The 18,044-nt window shown below is 39.0% G+C and overlaps 1 protein-coding gene across 5 annotated transcripts in view; it reads right to left on the reverse strand.

Annotated features, from left to right (window-relative positions):
* Positions 1-18,044, reverse strand: part of SYP81 (syntaxin of plants 81) — a 31,361-nt gene that overhangs the window by 1,643 nt on the left and 11,674 nt on the right. For all 5 annotated transcript variants that reach the window (XM_089155519.1, XM_089155518.1, XM_089155516.1 and 2 more), the window contains 3 exons: positions 17,805-17,954; positions 9,135-9,380; positions 8,883-9,014 (listed from right to left, as the gene is read on the reverse strand). In XM_089155519.1, coding sequence (XP_089011645.1) covers positions 8,883-9,014; positions 9,135-9,380; positions 17,805-17,954 — 528 coding nt within the window. The remainder of the gene's footprint in view (positions 1-8,882; positions 9,015-9,134; positions 9,381-17,804; positions 17,955-18,044) is intronic.

Genomic DNA, 18,044 nt, shown 5'->3' on the forward strand with positions numbered 1-18,044 from the left:
CTTCCAATTTCTGCACTCCACTTCCAATCACCCCTTGAGGTCATTGAAATACCATCAACCATTGTAATTCCCAACACTCGACATAATCGTTTACATCCTTTTTCCTTGATCATGACCAGAACGTCACATGAGAACTTCGTTGCTCCATCCAAAACTATAAATCTTCATATCCTTGCAGTCCACTAGACCAATAGAAATTAGGTTCCTACACATTTTAGGAACATACTTACACCACCAAGAGTGCAAACTCCATCAAACAATTTCAGTATCACCATTCCAACACCCTTGATATCACAAGTAGAATCATCACCAAGTGACATACTGCCTTTGGTGTCTTGGAACTCATCAAACAATTCACTCTTAAAAACAAACAATAAAAGAACTTCTAGTGGTAGAATCTTAAATTCATAAAAAATATTGTATATTAAACATCACACCTTTGAAAGAATGTGCTTTCTTTTCTTCTCTTATTCTTATCTTAGGCATTCTCTCTTCATGAGCTCAAAATTTTGACACTTGTAGCAACACGTGCTTCTTGGTCGCCTTTAGTATTGAACTATGCTTGTCACAAATAAGTGTTAAGAAACCAACCTGCTCTCAAACAGAATTTGAAATCTTTCAAATTTTAAGTTTAAATTCTAAATGTATGGCTGACTTACTCAAACTCTATCCACTAGCTGTTAGTGATAGAGTTTGGAATAAGAGCAAACTCCTTTGTAAAACGTTACAGATTCATATTATAAAGTGGCCATTACCCACGAGCAAGGGTAAAGCTGTCTCCCAGATCTTCTGCAATCTTACATGGTATCATCTACAAGGGAATGATCCTCAGCCTCAACCTCTCATCTTCCTTCTCCTACCTCTGCTCCAATGGCTTCTTCAGCAACCCCATCTTTCCAACATCATCTCACTCTAAAACTCGCATCTAATAATTATCTTCTTTGGAAAACCCAACTATTGCCCATTCTTTGTAGTCAAGAGTTTCTTGGATTTATTCGAGGCACAAATGTTTGTACCCCCAGAAACTCCCACTCCACCAGAAGCCACCGTTCCAACACCCAATCCTGCTCATGCTGAATGGAGTCACAAAGATCAACTTGTCATGAGTTTTTGATCATATCTGGCCTCTCTCCAGAAATTCTACCTTACATAGTTGGTTTAGATTCTTCTGCTGCACTATGGGATGCTCTCCAGACAGCCTTCGGTATACTCTCTCTTACAAGTGTTCTACAGTTGCATATGTAACTTCAAAATACATCCAAAGCAGAAAAATTCATTTCAGAATATCTTCATGAAGTCAAAATTATTTCTCATCAACTTATGGCTACCGGCAAACCAATTGGCGATGCTAAACTCAATGCTATTATTTTCCGCAATCTAGGAGAAGATTATAAAGATCTTGTTGCTGCATTAGCCACAAAGGATGAACCACAGAGTTTCCCATCTCTTCATCGTGCCTTACTCAATTAAGAACTCAGGTTAAAGAATGTTCGGACTCCATTCCAAGCAAACCTTGCTCAGTCTCAACATCAACCACAGCACATGCAACAAGCCTCTATCTCTTGAACTCCAACACCAACACAACAGAATGCTGCCCATCTTCAAATCGATGGAATACCCAACGTAGCAGACATATATTTTCCTGCTAGATCTGCCAAAAGCCAAATCATACAGCCACTAAATCCTATTTTTGTTATACAAATTCAACAGGTAATAACACTGCAATAACATGGCTGGACTATTACCCACACCAACCAATATACATTCAGAGTGCTATCCAGATACGGGTGCAACACATCATGTGACGCCTGATTTGTCCAACCTTCAGTCTTCCAATACTTACAATGGTAATGATGCACTTCATGTAGGTAATGGTGTTGGGCTGCAAATTAACAAAATTGGTTCTTCTACCCTTTCTTCCCCCATCAAACAATTAGTTTAAATTTACCAACATACTTCATGTTCCCAAAATCACCAAAAATTTGTTGTCTGTTCACAATTTTACCAGAGACAACAATTGTTATTTTGAGTTTCACCCATTTCATTTTTGTGTGAAGGCCTGGCGACCAAGCCGCCTTTACTTTAAGGCACTCTTAAAGATGGGTTGCATCAACTGAAGGGTCTTCATTCTCTTGTTCCTCCTAAATTCTAGTGACAACAACAACAACAACAACAATAAGCCTTGTCCCAACTAAATGGGGTCGGCTACATGGATTCTTGCCCTCCAATCAGTTATGTTCGAGGCCATGCTAGATACAAGGCCTAACTATACATATCATTTCTCACCACTTCTCCTAAGGTTATCTTAGGTCTACCCCTAGTTCTTCTAGTTCCTTCAATATGGATTATATCACTTCTCCGTACAGGGGCATTTATAGGTCTCCGTTGAACGTGGTCGTGCCACCTCAAACGACTTTCTAGAAGCTTATCACTTATGGGAGCAACTCCCAGACCAACACTAATATGATCATTTCTTATCTTATCCATCCTAATTTTGCCACTCATCCATCTTAGCATCCTCATTTCTGTTACACTGAGTTTATCTATATGATTCTTTTTAACAGCCCAACACTCTGCATCGTACATCATAGCTGGTCGAACAACGGTCCTATAAAATTTTCCTTTAAGCTTTAATGGAATACGCCGATCACATAAGACCCCGGACGCACCTCTCCACTTCATCCTCCCTATTTTAATTCTTTGGGAAACCTCATCCTCTAAATCACCTCTTTTACTTATGATTGAACCTAAGTACCTAAAACGATTACTCTGAGGAATCTCTTTATCGTCAAGTATCACCACCTCATCATCTGCCCGATCATGATGAAAGTTATAAACTAGATATTATGTCTTCAATCTACTAAGTTTAAAGCCTTTTGATTCTAAAGCTACTCTCCATGACTCTAATTTGGTATTAATCCCCACTTGGGTCTCATCAATCAACACAATATCATCTGCAAAAAGCATACACCAGGGGACCTCATCTTGAATGTCTTTGGTTAATTCATCCATTACCAGTGCAAATAGATATGGGCTTAAAGCTGACCCTTGATGTAGCCCATCTGTTATCGGGAATTCATTACTTTGTCCCCCCACTGTTCTAACACTAGTCACCGAACCATCATACATATCCTTAACTATATCTATATATTTACTTACAAAACTTCTTTTCTCTAGTACTTGCCAAATTAACGCTCTAGGGACTCTATCATAAGCTTTTTCTAGGTCAATAAATACCATATGAAGGTCTTTCCTACATTCTTTATACCTTTCCATAAGTCTCCTAATTAGGTAAATAGTCTCCGTTGTAGATCTTCCCGGCATAAACCCAAATTGGTTCTCTGTAACTAGACATGTAAATGGATAACCGAAATCCGTCTCCAAATTCGCATTCGTATTCGTTTAAGAGAGTCCGAATCCGAATATTTTCTTACCGGAAAATATCCGTATCCGTCCGATAACTAAACGGATTGGATTCGGATTCGGATATATGCTAAACGGACCAAATAATATCCGGATAAGATATTATCCATTTATAATAAAAAAATATATTTTTATGAGTTTAATTAATAAAGATGTTTTGGAATTTGGAGAAAGTTGCTACCCATTTTTGCACGTATTTTAAATCTCTTCTATACAATCACTTGTCACATCATTGAATGACTTTAATTAAAAAAATTAATATTTTTCGATAAGCTCAACAGACTTCACGAGCATCAATGGCTGGGTTTTAAAAAAATTATAAAAAACTATTTTTCATGGTAACCATTAGCACAATCACTTGTCACATCAATATATAATTTAAATTAAAAAATTAATATTTTTGGATAATCTCGAGTGACTTCACGAGCATCAATGGCTGTTATTTTCCAAAGTTTTAAAAATAAAATTTTAATATAATGACTGCAGACACACTGTTTAAGGAGACCTGTGGGCTGCAGACTTGCAGAGTTGCAGTATCTCCTTTCGTCTCCTTTTATCTCTTCTTGGCTTGGGAAGATTTGAAACGGCGTTGCTAAAAAAATCGAAACGGTGAAAGCTCATCTTTCAACCCTTCCCGTCAACCAATGGCAGCGGCAAGTAACAGCAACCAGCTTACGGGCGGTGGTAAGTAAGAGCATGGCTTTGCATCTTCAGGTACATGTTGGTGATTCCTCATCAAACTCTTACTATTCTCGCGTTTCATGGGCTCTTGTGCTTCATACTGCGCCCGTAAGAATGTTGCTTTGTCTGTCTTTGAATTCATCTTAAAGGGCCGATGGTGGTCTGGCTGTTCTTGTTGGGTGCTCTCAAAGCCGGCGATCTTCCTCTGTTAAATCCTCTTTGAATACATCGAAAATGGCCGACGGTGCTCTGGCTGTGCTTGATGGGTCAACCCTCAAAGCGGACGATCATTCACCACTTCACCAAAACTCAAGTTCTTCAGATCGCAGTCACCGGAACTTGAAAAATGGCAAGCAGTAATCGGATAGTTTTGCGGATCGGATAATAATCGGATATTCGACGGAGTCACGGATTCGAATTCGGATACCCTTAAAAAATATCCGTCGGATATCGGATCGAATTCGGATATTGGATTTCCTTATCGGATTTGAATTCGGATACACCACTATCCGAGCCGAATCCGATCCGTTTACAGGTCTATCTGTAACTATAGTTAAGTGTCTTAAACGGGTTTCAATTATTCTCTCCCATAACTTCATCGTATGGCTCATCAATTTAATGCCCTTATAGTTATTACAACATTGAATATCTCCTTTATTTTTGTAAATTGGAACCACAACACTTCTCCTCCATTCATATGGCATTCTCCCTGTGCTCATAATCTTATTAAACAACTTAGTCAACCAAACTAGTACATGGGTTCCTAAGCTCTTCCATACTTCAATTGGGATTTCATCAGGACCTTGCGTCTTGCCGAGTGTCATCCTCCTTAAAGCTTCTTTTACTTTGGACATCGAAATTCTACGTATATAAGTTCAAACATTGGTGCCTTGGTGCCTTGGTGAAAGGTGTAATCGTCTTAAACATAAATGCTTGAAGAATGCTCATTTAGTAAACTAGAGAAATAGGTTTCCCATCTTTTCTTAATGTCATCCTCACAAACTAATACTTTACCATCTCCATTTTTAATACATCTAACATGGTCAAGATCTCTACTCTTCCTATCCCTCATCTTAGCTATCTTATAAATAGATTTTCCCCCTTCCTTCGTGCCCAACTTATTGTATAACTCTTCATACTTCTTTTCCCTTGCTTTTCCCGCAATTTTCTTAGCTTAATTTCTATCCAACCTATACCTTTGAAGATCCTCAACATCCTTTGTTCTTTGCCATGTCTTAAAACTAGCTTTTTTATTCCTAATGGCAGCTTGAACCTCCTAAATTCTAGTGAATTCTCCAATATAAGTATATGCTGATGAGTGGGGCATGCGTGGTTAAGACATCCTCAACCACACACTTTTCGTTTTTTAATTTCAAGACATTCTTTACTATGTTCTTCTTCTACTTTGAATAAATGTTCTTCTTGTTTTCTTGGTAAATTACACAAAACTTATTTACCAAAAGTACTTAATCAATTAGTGCATCACCACTTGACTTAATTTTTAGTGATATTTGGGGACCCTCTCCTCACACCTCAACCACTGGGCACAAATATTTCCTTAAATTTATGGATGACTTTTCAAAAGTTACTCGGATATATTCCCTTGCCAATCATTCTATGCTTTGTACCATTTTTGAACAATTCAAAAGTCGGGCTGAGAAACAGTTTTGTAGATCGATTAAAGCATTCCAATTTGATTGGGGTGGGGAATACTGAAAACTCAATACCATCTTACAAGCCCATGGAATTATTCATAGAGTTGCATGCCCCCATACCCATGAACAAAATGGGGCTGCTGAACGAAAGATCTGCCACATAGTTGACACAGGTCTATCATTATTCATTATTAGCTCATGCCTCAATGTCATTAACCTATTGGTCCTATGCCTTTGAAACAGCAGTTTACTTAATTAATTGGCTACCAACTTTAGTTCTTAACCGTCTCTCCCCATTTCAAAAATTATTTAATATGAAACCCAAATATCACTTCTTAAACGTCTTTGGATGCACTGTTTTCCCGCTACTTAGACCCTATAATTCTACCAAATTTTCAATGCGCTCTTCACCATGTGTCTTCCTAGGATATAGTCCTCTTCATTTTGGATACCGATGCATGGATTTAAAAACAAACCGTATGTATATTGCACGACATTGAATTTCATCGAAGATAAATCTCTTTTTGCAACTCTTATCCCCAAATGTGTCCACTATTCCTCCTCCACCTACCCCATGGCTTACTGTAACTTCAGTACCTACAGCCCCTATAAGGCGCCTAACAAGTAGCAGTGCTACACCTGGTATGTCCCACACACTCCCCCAATCCCCTACTCCAACTATACACCTTAATTCCCATATCAATAATGTAGCCCCAACATTATTGCCGAACAAAAATGTTTCAGCTATTGTAGAGAGTGACACAGGTTCACAAGATCCATTGCCTCTTCAATCAACAAGAAGGGCAGAAGTACTAGTGCCTCAAGGAACCCACCACATGCAGCTCAGGCGTAATCCTAGACCCTCGACAAAGTATCCCTTGCCTTCCACCAATTTGTTTGAGTCAAATCTGGAGAAGGAGCCCACCTATTTCACAGAGGCTAATAAATCTGCTAAGTGGCGTGATGCAATGCTAGATGAGTTTAATGCTTTATTGTCCAATAAAACCTAGACATTAGTACCTCCTGACTCATATTACAATGTGGTGGGCTGCAAGTGGGTCTACAAGATTAAGAGAAATGCTGATAGCATAGTACACTGCTATAAAGCTTGCCTCGGGGCAAAGGACTATAATCAACAAAAGGGGATCGATTACAGAAACATTCAGCCCAGTTGTAAAGCCCACGACAGTTAGAACGGTTCTCTCATTAGCAACAACATCTAATTGGCAGTCGAGAGTCTTGAGACAGCTTGATGTAAGCAACGCATTTTTACATGGGTCACTCACTGAGGATGTTTATATGACCCAACCCCTTGGATATATAGACAGAGAAACCAACTCACATTTGCAAACTTCAAAAATCCCTCTATGGTTTAAAACAGGCTTCCCGTGCTTGGCTTCAAAGACAAAGCAGTTACTTAAGTACACTGGGATTTAAAGGCTCAAAAACTGATATGAGCTTATTCATCCTACACCAAGAAAGTCACAAAGTTTATTTTCTAGTTTATGTTGATGACATCATCATCACCGGGTATATAGTTGATCTCCTACAAAAGACAGGTATGGATGGCGTCAAACCAGTTTATACACCAATGGCCACAAACACTTATCTCTCTATTTCACAAGGAACTCCGTTGAGTGATGCTACATTGTATCGAAGAACTGTTGGGGCATTTCAACACGTCACTCTAACACGACCTGACTTATCTTTGCAGTTAACAAAGTATGTCAATTTCTAAAAATGCTAACAGATGAGCATTGGAAGGCTGTGAAAAGAATCCTTCACTACCTGTTCTTCCTATCTTCAAATTTCTCCACCTTGGACTTCGTTGATTCTACCATAGATGTAGCCCTAGATTGAAGAAGATCAACCAGGGGCAAGTCTTACAGGACCTCAGTTGAAAAGGTTAGAAGGAGGAGGATTTGGGTTAACGGATTGAAAGGAGCTCTCAGGTAAGAAAAGAGAAGGAAACAGAATTGGGACAGCAATGCCGTATGGACTGCCAAACAGTGCCAATGAAAAGGATCATATTCATTAATCAAATCATCTCTAATTGGTGGGGAATGCATTAAATAAAGACTTCTAAAACTCCTAAGTTGACTTATAGAATGACTCCTAATTTGACTTAAATACTATTCAATCATTATCCTAATCTAACTTAAATACTGAAATTGAATACTAAGCCCGTGTACGGGCATTGCCCAAACTTTATGGGCTTATAAATTAGTCCATTACAACAATAAATCCAAAAATAAGAACCATAATGTCTATAACACCCACCCAAGTGCCAAAATAAGAAGATCTAAGGCCAAATTGATCCACTTGGACATTCCGAACTGCATCAACCATCTTGAAGATTTCAGATCAACCTTCTTCAGATAGTATCTCCTCAGAAACTCCCAAGACTGTTGACCTTTATCTTCATTGCCAACCATTAGCTTTAATACTACTTTTTAGGGTTGGAAACAAATTTCTCCTGATGATGTGAACACCTTGTAAAGAACAAGAGAAGAAAATCAATAATACAAATGTACAACCTGACAATTTGTCACCCAAACCCAAGTCATTTATACACCCTTTCTCTCTCCTTTGATCATAGGTCTCCCGCTTAGTAGGTCTCCCCTTGTTGCTTCTTCTTAATTCTCTTTTCATTCTATTTATGGAAGAGACATCTCTTCTTTGGCACTTTCTCTCTCCTTATAGGAAAGCTGCTTCACACTTTTTCCTAAGTGCCTCGTGAAATAAAAACTCCAACTCAACCAATAACCACATCCGCTTACCTGGAAGACCAACCTTGTTGCAGATCCCACTCTACCAATTGAAGACTCTCCATTTCCCATTCAAATTGGCAAGCCAAAGCAGACCATTGAACTAAACCATCAGCCGATCTAGACAAAAGTCACTAAACCCAACATTCTATGATTCTCAGATTCCCCTTTTTATTTTAGATAGATGTAATGAAACTCATATTCACACTAATTGAATCAGTTTAAATTCAACTTAATGTTAGGTTTCAACCCTAGCCATCCTATGCAAGGTCAAACTCAAAAATCACCCTCCATGATTTGGTAATCTCAGAAGTGACAAATGACTGGTAAAAGATAAGTAAGAATATATTTGTACCTGCTCATACAAATACTCTATTTGCTTGGATTGTTGAAGAACATGTGTTGCCATAAGGTGATTCAATGCAGACATTTCTACCATCTTAGTCTCAGTTTCTTGAACAGCATCCAGAAGACTGGCCAACTCTACCTGTCAAAATACAGTTACAAACAATTTCAATATTATCCAACAGAGAAACTCCATAACCAAAAGCACAAAAGGAAATTTTTACAACAAAACCTTCAGCCATAGACCAACATAATGGTTTACCTGAAGAGCTCGTGTTTCATCATCCAATATCTGTTCCTGAACTCTAAGAGGCTCAGATGGAAAGTCAGTCTTTGATTCCCTGGGCTCTGAATGATCAGATTCTGATATAACAGGGGTATTTGGGTTAGTGGCTCGCCGTAGCTTTCGTCTGGGTATTACTCTATTAATGGCATCCTGGAAGCGAATGGCTCTAAGCTGGTCAAACTGAGTTGTCACAGAGTGAAGCCTCTCACTTAGTATCAAAACCTGACAACAAAGTGGCAGATAAGTAACAAAGATACTTAGAACTATAAAGCTCTCCAACTGAACTTGCTGAGATTAGTAGTTTTTGCCCAATGTGCATGATTGAAATAAGTGGTTCCTAGGAAAGAAATGGTGAACAAATAAAGTGCATTAATTAAAACACGGAAAAACAAATTGGAGTCACCATGGGGTTTTCAGGAAGCCAAAGATTTTTTTCCAATGAAACCAGAATCACAGTAAGAGGTTGAGAAACCAGTCGCAAGAGATTAATGGTCTATCTGACAAAAATCTGATTAAAGCTTTATATAGACTGAGAGGCAAAATCTCAGTCGATGGTCAGATTCAAAGTTATGGCCCTTATGGCTCAAGTCTACACATAGTAGGATTCCAGAAATCCTAGTACAGAACAACAGCCAATCAGCAGATTCTGAGGAATCAATAATAGAAGCATTTAAGCAAATCTAATATACTGGAATAATCGAAACATATGCATAACCAGTGGATTGAAATCAGATATCAGTAAGGACATTGAACAAAATTCAGTCGAAACTTGCGAAATTTCGACCGAATTTTCCATTTTGGGAACCTTGAAACGAAAAACTAGGGGACTAAAAAAAAAGCCCAAGTTTCGATCGAAACCATTGAAATTTCGTCGAAACCTCAAAACTTGTCGAAACCTAGTTCAACCCAGTTGGACCAGCTGGATGAGAAAAAAAAATCCCAAATTTTTGAAACATGGGAAATTTCGTGTTGTCTTAGGCATGTTGATGACTAGACAAATAAAGTTGCAGTTGTCGATTACCTTAACAACCATAGGTCCATAAGCATAAAATGCCAAGGCATGTCTATGTTCGTTGGTTGGAGGAGAGGATGCTACAGGTATAGTACTATTCAACTCACAGAATGGATCCACCGAGGCACTCCTCTTGGTACTGAGTTGTACTTTCCTTTTATTGTCAGTTACTTTGTATTTGATTTTTTAAGTTAGAAATTATATATTGAATGCATGGAAGAAAATTCGACCGAAATTTTGACAATTTCAGTCGAAATGTCTACAAAATCATAGATCGAAACGAAATATAGTAGTAGGAACACGAAATGTATTATATTGTGTCATATTGACCAATATTTCGGTCAATACCGAAACATCACCTACACAATTATAAAAATCACCATTTTTGGTCGATATTTCGATCGACTTATCGTCATTTCAACCCAAATCGAGCAATATCCCCTCTTACATTTCAATCCTATTTTGAACTTTTTTTCATTTCTCTTGTCTTCATCCCTCTTTTCACTTACTTTCTACAACTCCATTTCATTCAAACACTAGATTTGCTCCTCCATTTGTGGATCTTCTCAAATCTTGCAAGGTGAATAACCAACTTCCTCATTTTTTTATTTTTGTTTTGTTTGTGCCTTAAATCTTCTTGGATTGCTTCCAAATTTAAGTATATTTACTTTAGAGTGTTGATCTATGAATTTGTAGTGTCAAAATTAATTTTTTATTCTTCCTTATTTTTTGTATATTGCTAAAAATGTAAATGTACAATAGATATATGAGCTTCAAATTAATATATATGAGAGTTGAGACACCATATTGTTGTGATGGTGTTGAATCAATTTTTTTCTGTTAATTATCTATTTTTACTATAATAATATATAAAATTCTAATTCTAAATATTTATAAAATAAAAAAATAAAAAAACTAATTAAGGGTTAGCCACTAGTGGAGCCTTATGGTTATGGAGCTTATGGTGTGTCCCTCCCACTGTCACCTATCGGAGTCAACCACCAGAACCTTATTGTCAGAATGGATCTTATGCTGACAACCAGGGTGCTCCTTCATTTGTTGAGCAGAGCTTCCACTCTATACCATAACCACCACCAGCCTTTCCATATGCAGTTGAGTCAGTTTCTTATTTGGAGATTCAAAACTTCTCACCATCAATAAATCTTAGGCATGTGGATGAGGTCACGTACAGAGCTACAATTGCCGACTACGTCAACAACTATATGGGGCAAACATCACGGGACTTGTATTGTCATTTGTATGGGGTGCAGACGGAAGAGGAGACATAGAATAGAGTAGACTTGTAATTGGTAACATTATCGCTTCTTCTCATATGTAGTATATACTTAGATGTACATTTTCAATGTTTTTTTGGGTGAACTAGTAGTACTATAGTGTTTATTATGCTTGAAATAGGTAGTATGCAAGAAGCCAAATCATTTTGAGTCCATATGAAGCCCGAAATTGAAGTTCCAATTTTCATAAAAAAGTGTCCAGTTTCGACGCAAGGTTGAAATTCCTGATTTGGTTCGAATTTTCTTCCTTGATTGAATGTTATGTACTTAAGTAGTTAAGCTTATAGTGTACTTCTCGGACAACTCTACATTGATGTTATGTACATTGAATGGCATATCTACATTGAATTTTTTAGCAATATACATGTGTCAATATATTCTTTATACTCAATTAGCTTAAATGCAAAGTCCCACCCTAAAATCCTCCCTAAAACCTATCAAAACTTCCACAAAAAAATCCTAAATTTCCTCAAAATTCTCATTTTCCCACCTAGGTTTCCCATTTTCACCCGGTTGGAACTTAAGTTTCCCTCGAATTTTTTCTAAGTAAGGTTACCAAGGAATTTCAAAAGATAAAACTAGGATGCTTCTAGTCTGATGGAAAGATGAAACAAGAAAGCAGGATAGTGATTTACTGAACTAATAGAGAAACTTGAAACTAGAATGGACAGGAACTAGAACTTCACCATGGACCAAATTCTCCAAGAAAATGATTAAAAAAAATGTAAGAAACAAAAGCTTCCTGCCTGGTAGTTGACTATAGTCCCAGCAAGCTAAATTTGCATCCACCATGAGTCTCATTGCATTACATAACAAGCAAGGATCAAGAATTTGGTTCTGAGGCCACTTTCAACCAGCCAGAAACTGAGACATGGTCAAAATTGGTTGAAACCAGGGAAGTTTTCATCAAAACTCAATGCGTTGGCTTCAAGGTTCAAAAATGGTTTTGCATGTCCTTCTTCTTCTTCTTTTTGTGCCTACTTTTGACCTTCTAAACACGATGCATGAACTACCTTCTTTAAAAAGAAAAATCAAAACCCTCAAATTTCGCCATCTCGTTAACTAATTTCGCTGAGATCTCTAAAGCTTGGGTGAAATTTTGAAAATTCCAAGGGGTTGTATCTTACGAGAGTTACAATTATGGATATGGAACTGGTGGAGCATATAGTGGTTCAGTTGTTGATTCTAGTGGCATGTCTGCATACTAGTATAGAGATGGATCAGGTGCATCATTTGTGGACACCATCTTTGGATATCCATTAAGAATAGCACAATCACTTATGCCAATTCTGCAACCAGGTCACAGTTCATGGTCGTACGACACATTCCCAAGGGTAGGATATCTACTTAATATTGATGATGCATTGATACTACCTATAGAAGGGCAGTGACGGACTAGATGGATAGCTTTCTCAGTACCATGTCATGGTCTGCTTATGTACAGTATTCAAAGTACTCCATGACCCAAGGGATAGATCCTACCCGAGCCATACTTGTATATTGAATTCTACTGCTATTATTTGTTGTTGCATTTAAATGAAAATCTTAGTGTTGTCTTGCATAATATCCATATTTACATTTGTGAAAATACATGTTCCAAACTTTGAGTTTTGGCCGCATACTGCTAGGCATGTGTAGATCAAGAACACCACATTGGGTTAGGTTTTAGGCAAAAATAACACTTTGATTGTGTTAATTGGCCTCAAATTAGGCTTGACACCAAAAACCAGCCCAAAAAACTCGAAAAACCAACTGAAACATTGAGTAAAAAAAACCTGAAATATTGCTAAGATTACAACTAAATTGTGGTATTTTGGTCATCTCCCCAAAGGACGAGATGGCAAGATGAACCAAAATTCTGAACCTTATGTAAAACTAATAAATTCTTATTAACTACTTAGCGAATCCTCAAGGTGTCAATAATTTTCTAACTTAATTGTTTTACACTTCTATGGGGATGGGCTTGGAGGTTGATCATAGTTGTAGCTTTGAAGTCACTAAGGCAACCAGGTGCAAGCCTGATATGACCAAAAAAGGGAATTAGGGGGGGAAAAAACCGAAGGGGGGGGGGGGGGGGGGCTCTCAACAAAAATTATTAAGGTAAGGCTGCATAGGAAAAATGTCCACCCGAACTCTGCTTGTGCAGAAGCTTTTGACACCGGGTTTGCCCTTTTTGTTTTTGAAATTTTTTAACATTTCTAATATGATACTGTTAAGACCCTCCCTAACTTGCCCTGAACCCCTATTAATCTCTTACTGCTACGGCTTGTAAAGAATTAATGGCAGAGACTATCACAGGAACTGAATTCAGAATGACATATTCAGCAGGGTAAACTTGAAGTACTAATCGATTCCATTAAAGAACTCTAATGTGGAAATAGCTGCAGACTACAGATTGATATACTAAGAACTGATAACTCTACTGAAATTAAACAAACTAAAATGAAACACAGATAAACACAGCATCAATCGACATTTACCGACTGAGCAACACCATGGCTAAGCCATTCCCAGAGGTCTTCCCTCTCCCCGCAAGCTCTGCTTGCTGCTTCTATATTTTTCCTTTTCTAAACTCCCCTCACCCTTTCCCTTACATAGCCCCTTCCATTCTAACCAACTCTGTTGCATAACAAACTCCTACACGTTCACTCAATCCACTCTTGCCACCTGTCTGTCTCTTCTGGTCCTCTGTTCACAGCAGGGTGTTTGTTGCTGTCCATTGGGAGGCTGCCATTTGTATTCTCTATATTTAGATCCCCTGTAACAGCAGTAGGTAATGTTGCATACTCCCTCCTATCGCTTCTCTTGTATACCTTGGATATTAGGGGCTTATCAACACTTCCCTCCTTAAAGTTTCACCTTGTCCTCAAGGTGAGGGAAAATTTGAGGTTGAGTCTTCACATGTGTCCCAATTTGATTGATTTTTCTTCTAAATCATAGACCCAATCTACTCATCATGGCAAGACCTTCAACCATTTGGTAGAGTGTGGACCACCATCTGCCTCTAGGGACTTGGTATTGATCCAGTGATTCTTCAGGATTTTTGGCATGCTTCCCTTCTACAACAACCTGAAAAGTTATGACTGTAGCTTTGATCTTCCTTATGATGGTATCCTCATCTTCAATCACCAGCTGCTGGAGATCGTTTTGTGAAGTACTCTGACTCATGGCAAGTGCAAACTGAGCAGCAGCAGCCCCTCGCGAAGAAGCTAGCCAACTCCTTTGTCCTTCTTGCTGCATCATTTTTGCATTGCATGGCCTATTATCCCTTTCTCCGAGGACTAAACTCCATAAATACTGGGTGTTTGCAGCTCCTGTACTTTGGTCCATCTTAGAGAAAGCACTCCCTTCATTTAACAGTAGACGCTCTGGAGAACCAAATTCTAGAACCAGGTGTGATGAATATGCAATAAGCCAATCAGACAACCCATCAAGTAAACAATTGCCCAAACCAGCTCTTCTCGAGTCAACATAATCAGCTTCAGAAACAGAATTCAACGCACAAGCCTCTAACAACAACTGCTGGCTTTCTAGAATTCCATGGTGCTCTTTTAGTAGCTTTTGAAAAACGCGTTCACCAAACAAATGCAAATAGCTTCCCCTAAAGACGTGGCTGCCACACAAACAAACAGATGCTTCATACTCTCCCTTACTCGTTGTTACAGCATCATAACCAATTGTAGATTCCTGCCTATAACCAATTGATCCCAGAGTGTAAGTTCTAATTTGGAACCGATCAACTACAGCAGTAATGTGTGCTCCACAACTAGGGCTGCAAGAGTGACAGATACGGCTTGCATAATTGACCTTGTGCCTGGCATCAACAACGACTAATTCATTACCATCAGAGTCTCCTTCTATGTTATAGAACTCTGGAGCTGGATCTTTACTGTTCTTATGAAGGGATCGAATCTCATCTTGCTGCTCAAAACATTTCCAAGCAAGAAAAACTGTAACTCTCAGAACAGATGCCTCCGTATCGGTGGTGCTTGTTCCGTCGAGCTCAGCGGCCCTAGTACTTTGTCCTTTCAACCGAGTGAGAAGTATTGGGTCCTTGCGTACGCGCCTCACGAGCAGCCTCCTTGCTACTGTAGTCCGAAAACTGTGAGCAGTCCGCTGTGCGAGAGCCCCAAAACATTTCTGCAAAACAACTGGGGAAATAGCATCACAGCTTGCAGTGAAACACTCGGTCTTGAAGATGCTGTCACCGGCAACGAACCCCACAGCCATCGCAACACTGCAAATCCAGTTCCGCTGCCTGGTTTCCGTCTCGATTTTGCAAGGTTGAAGATGATGAGTTGCTGGTTCGGTTCGGTCAGTATGTGGTTCTGGTTGGTTTTGGTTTGGTTGGTTGAGTTTAATGGGTCCACAAATAATAATGAGAAAAGGTGGGTGTTGGGTTAATGAAATGGGTTGGGTCCATAGTGGGTTTTTGAAGGAAGATGGGTTGGGCATTTGGTTGAGGAAATAAGATGGGTTGGGTATTGGGCTAATGAAATAAAATGGGCTGGGTAATGGTTTGATGGAAGGGGTTGAGAAATATGGGTTAATGAAATGAGATGGGCTTGGGTGGAACGAAATGGGTTGGGCCCAAGGTGGTTTCCTTGGGGGTCTAGTGGTCCAATCGTTGTATTGGGTTTGTTTGGGCCCAAAGTGTGAGTTAAAACATAGCTGAATGTGGCCCAAGAAATAAGGTTTTTGGCCCAATTGGTTTGGATCAAACCCATGAACTGGTTTGAACTGAACCCAACCAACTCCACTAACCCTAACTCTCCATCGTCTTCTTCCCCACGCTTTGCAAACGAAACCCATAGTCACCGCCTGTTGATCTCCACCGAACGCTCCAGGCCTCGTGCGATGCTTCTGTTCTTCGATATCATGGTTTTCTGCCGCTGCGATTTCACTCCGGTAGGTTTCGACATCCAGAACTCTTCTTCTCTTCTTCTCTCTTCTCTGAGTAGGGTATGGAATCACCGTAGCAGTCGTTCGATCTCTTCCGGCGGTCTCATTCTGCATTCTTTCCATTGAATGTGCTTTGTCTCCCATTTCGACCACTGCATCAGCATCCATAGTTTCTTCTTCATGATTTTTCTCCAACGTCACACTTGCCTCTGTCGCCTGATCATCGTCAAACGTAGTTTGCAAGGCTTCTCTGAAATTTATCCAGTCAAATACTGTCCAGCGATTTTGGTAAACCCATTCCAAGGCTTCACCCTCCAAATGCTGGAGAGCCACACTCAGCTGTTGCTCATACTCGATCCGATTTGCCCAACAGAAGATCAGTACCTCGATCAGCCATTTCCGAGCACTTCCATCACCGGAAAACAGCAACAATTGCATCTCACCTCCCTGGAATCGTTGACGCTCTGATACCAGGTTGTTAAGACCCTCCCTAATTTGCCCTGAACCCCTATTAATCTCTTACTGCTACGGCTTGTAAAGAATTAGTGGCAGAGACTATCACAGGAACTGAATTCAGAATGACATATTCAGCAGGGTAAACTTGAAGTACTAATCGATTCCATTAAAGAACTCTGATGTGGAAATAGCTGCAGACTACAGATTGATATACTAAGAACTGATAACTCTACTGAAATTAAACAAACTAAAATGAAACACAGATAAACACAGCATCAATCGACATTTACCGACTGAGCAACACCATGGCTAAGCCATTACCAGAGGTCTTCCCTCTCCCCGCAAGTTCTGCTTGCTGCTTCTATATTTTTCCTTTTCTAAACTCCCCTCACCCTTTCCCTTACATAGCCCCTTCCATTCTAACCAACTCTGTTGCACAACAAACTCCTACACGTTCACTCAATCCACTCTTGCCACCTGTCTGTCTCTTCTGGACCTCTGTTCACAGCAGGGTGTTTGTTGCTGTCCATTGGGAGGCTGCCATTTGTATTCTCTATATTTAGATCCCCTGTAACAGCAGTAGGTAATGTTGCATACTCCCTCCTATCGCTTCTCTTGTATACCTTGGATATTAGGGGCTTATCAGATACCATTTTTATTCCAAAGAGAGCTCTACTGTCATTTTATATGTAAAATGTGCATGATAATGATAATTTTCATAATGATGTCACCTTTAAATAATTTCTGAAAACCCTATTATACACATCTTAAAGAACTTTTGCAAATAAAACCAGGAGCAATTAAAAGGTGCCAAGTTCTAAATTTATCACTTAGAAACTCTCAAATAATAAAGAAATATAATTTGAAGTAAGCAATACTACTCATATACACAATCACCGAGTATGCATCCAAACAACCACATTGTAATGCCTTGCCAAATAGAACCGCAAAGAACAGAGCTAAAGGCAGCAGAAATCTTACCACTCCATGTTTGTGGGCTACAATATCAGCACTGGAATTACCACCACGAAGCCCGAGCCATGCCCTCGAGTTTATATTCTCATTTTCATCATTTATCTTATTTTTAAGAATATCTATTTGTTCTTTGCATGCTTTTATAAAAACACTTACCTGTATAGAAAGAATTTATTAGATAAGTTGTTTTATTGCAAAATAAGCAGCCGTCAATTCAGCCTGAAAGATCTGAAATAAAATGAGCTT

This window comes from Hakea prostrata, chromosome 5, assembly GCF_041222555.1.
Source record: "Hakea prostrata isolate BN-2017 chromosome 5, UWA_Hpros_2, whole genome shotgun sequence".
In the NCBI taxonomy this organism is placed as follows: Eukaryota; Viridiplantae; Streptophyta; class Magnoliopsida; order Proteales; family Proteaceae; genus Hakea; species Hakea prostrata.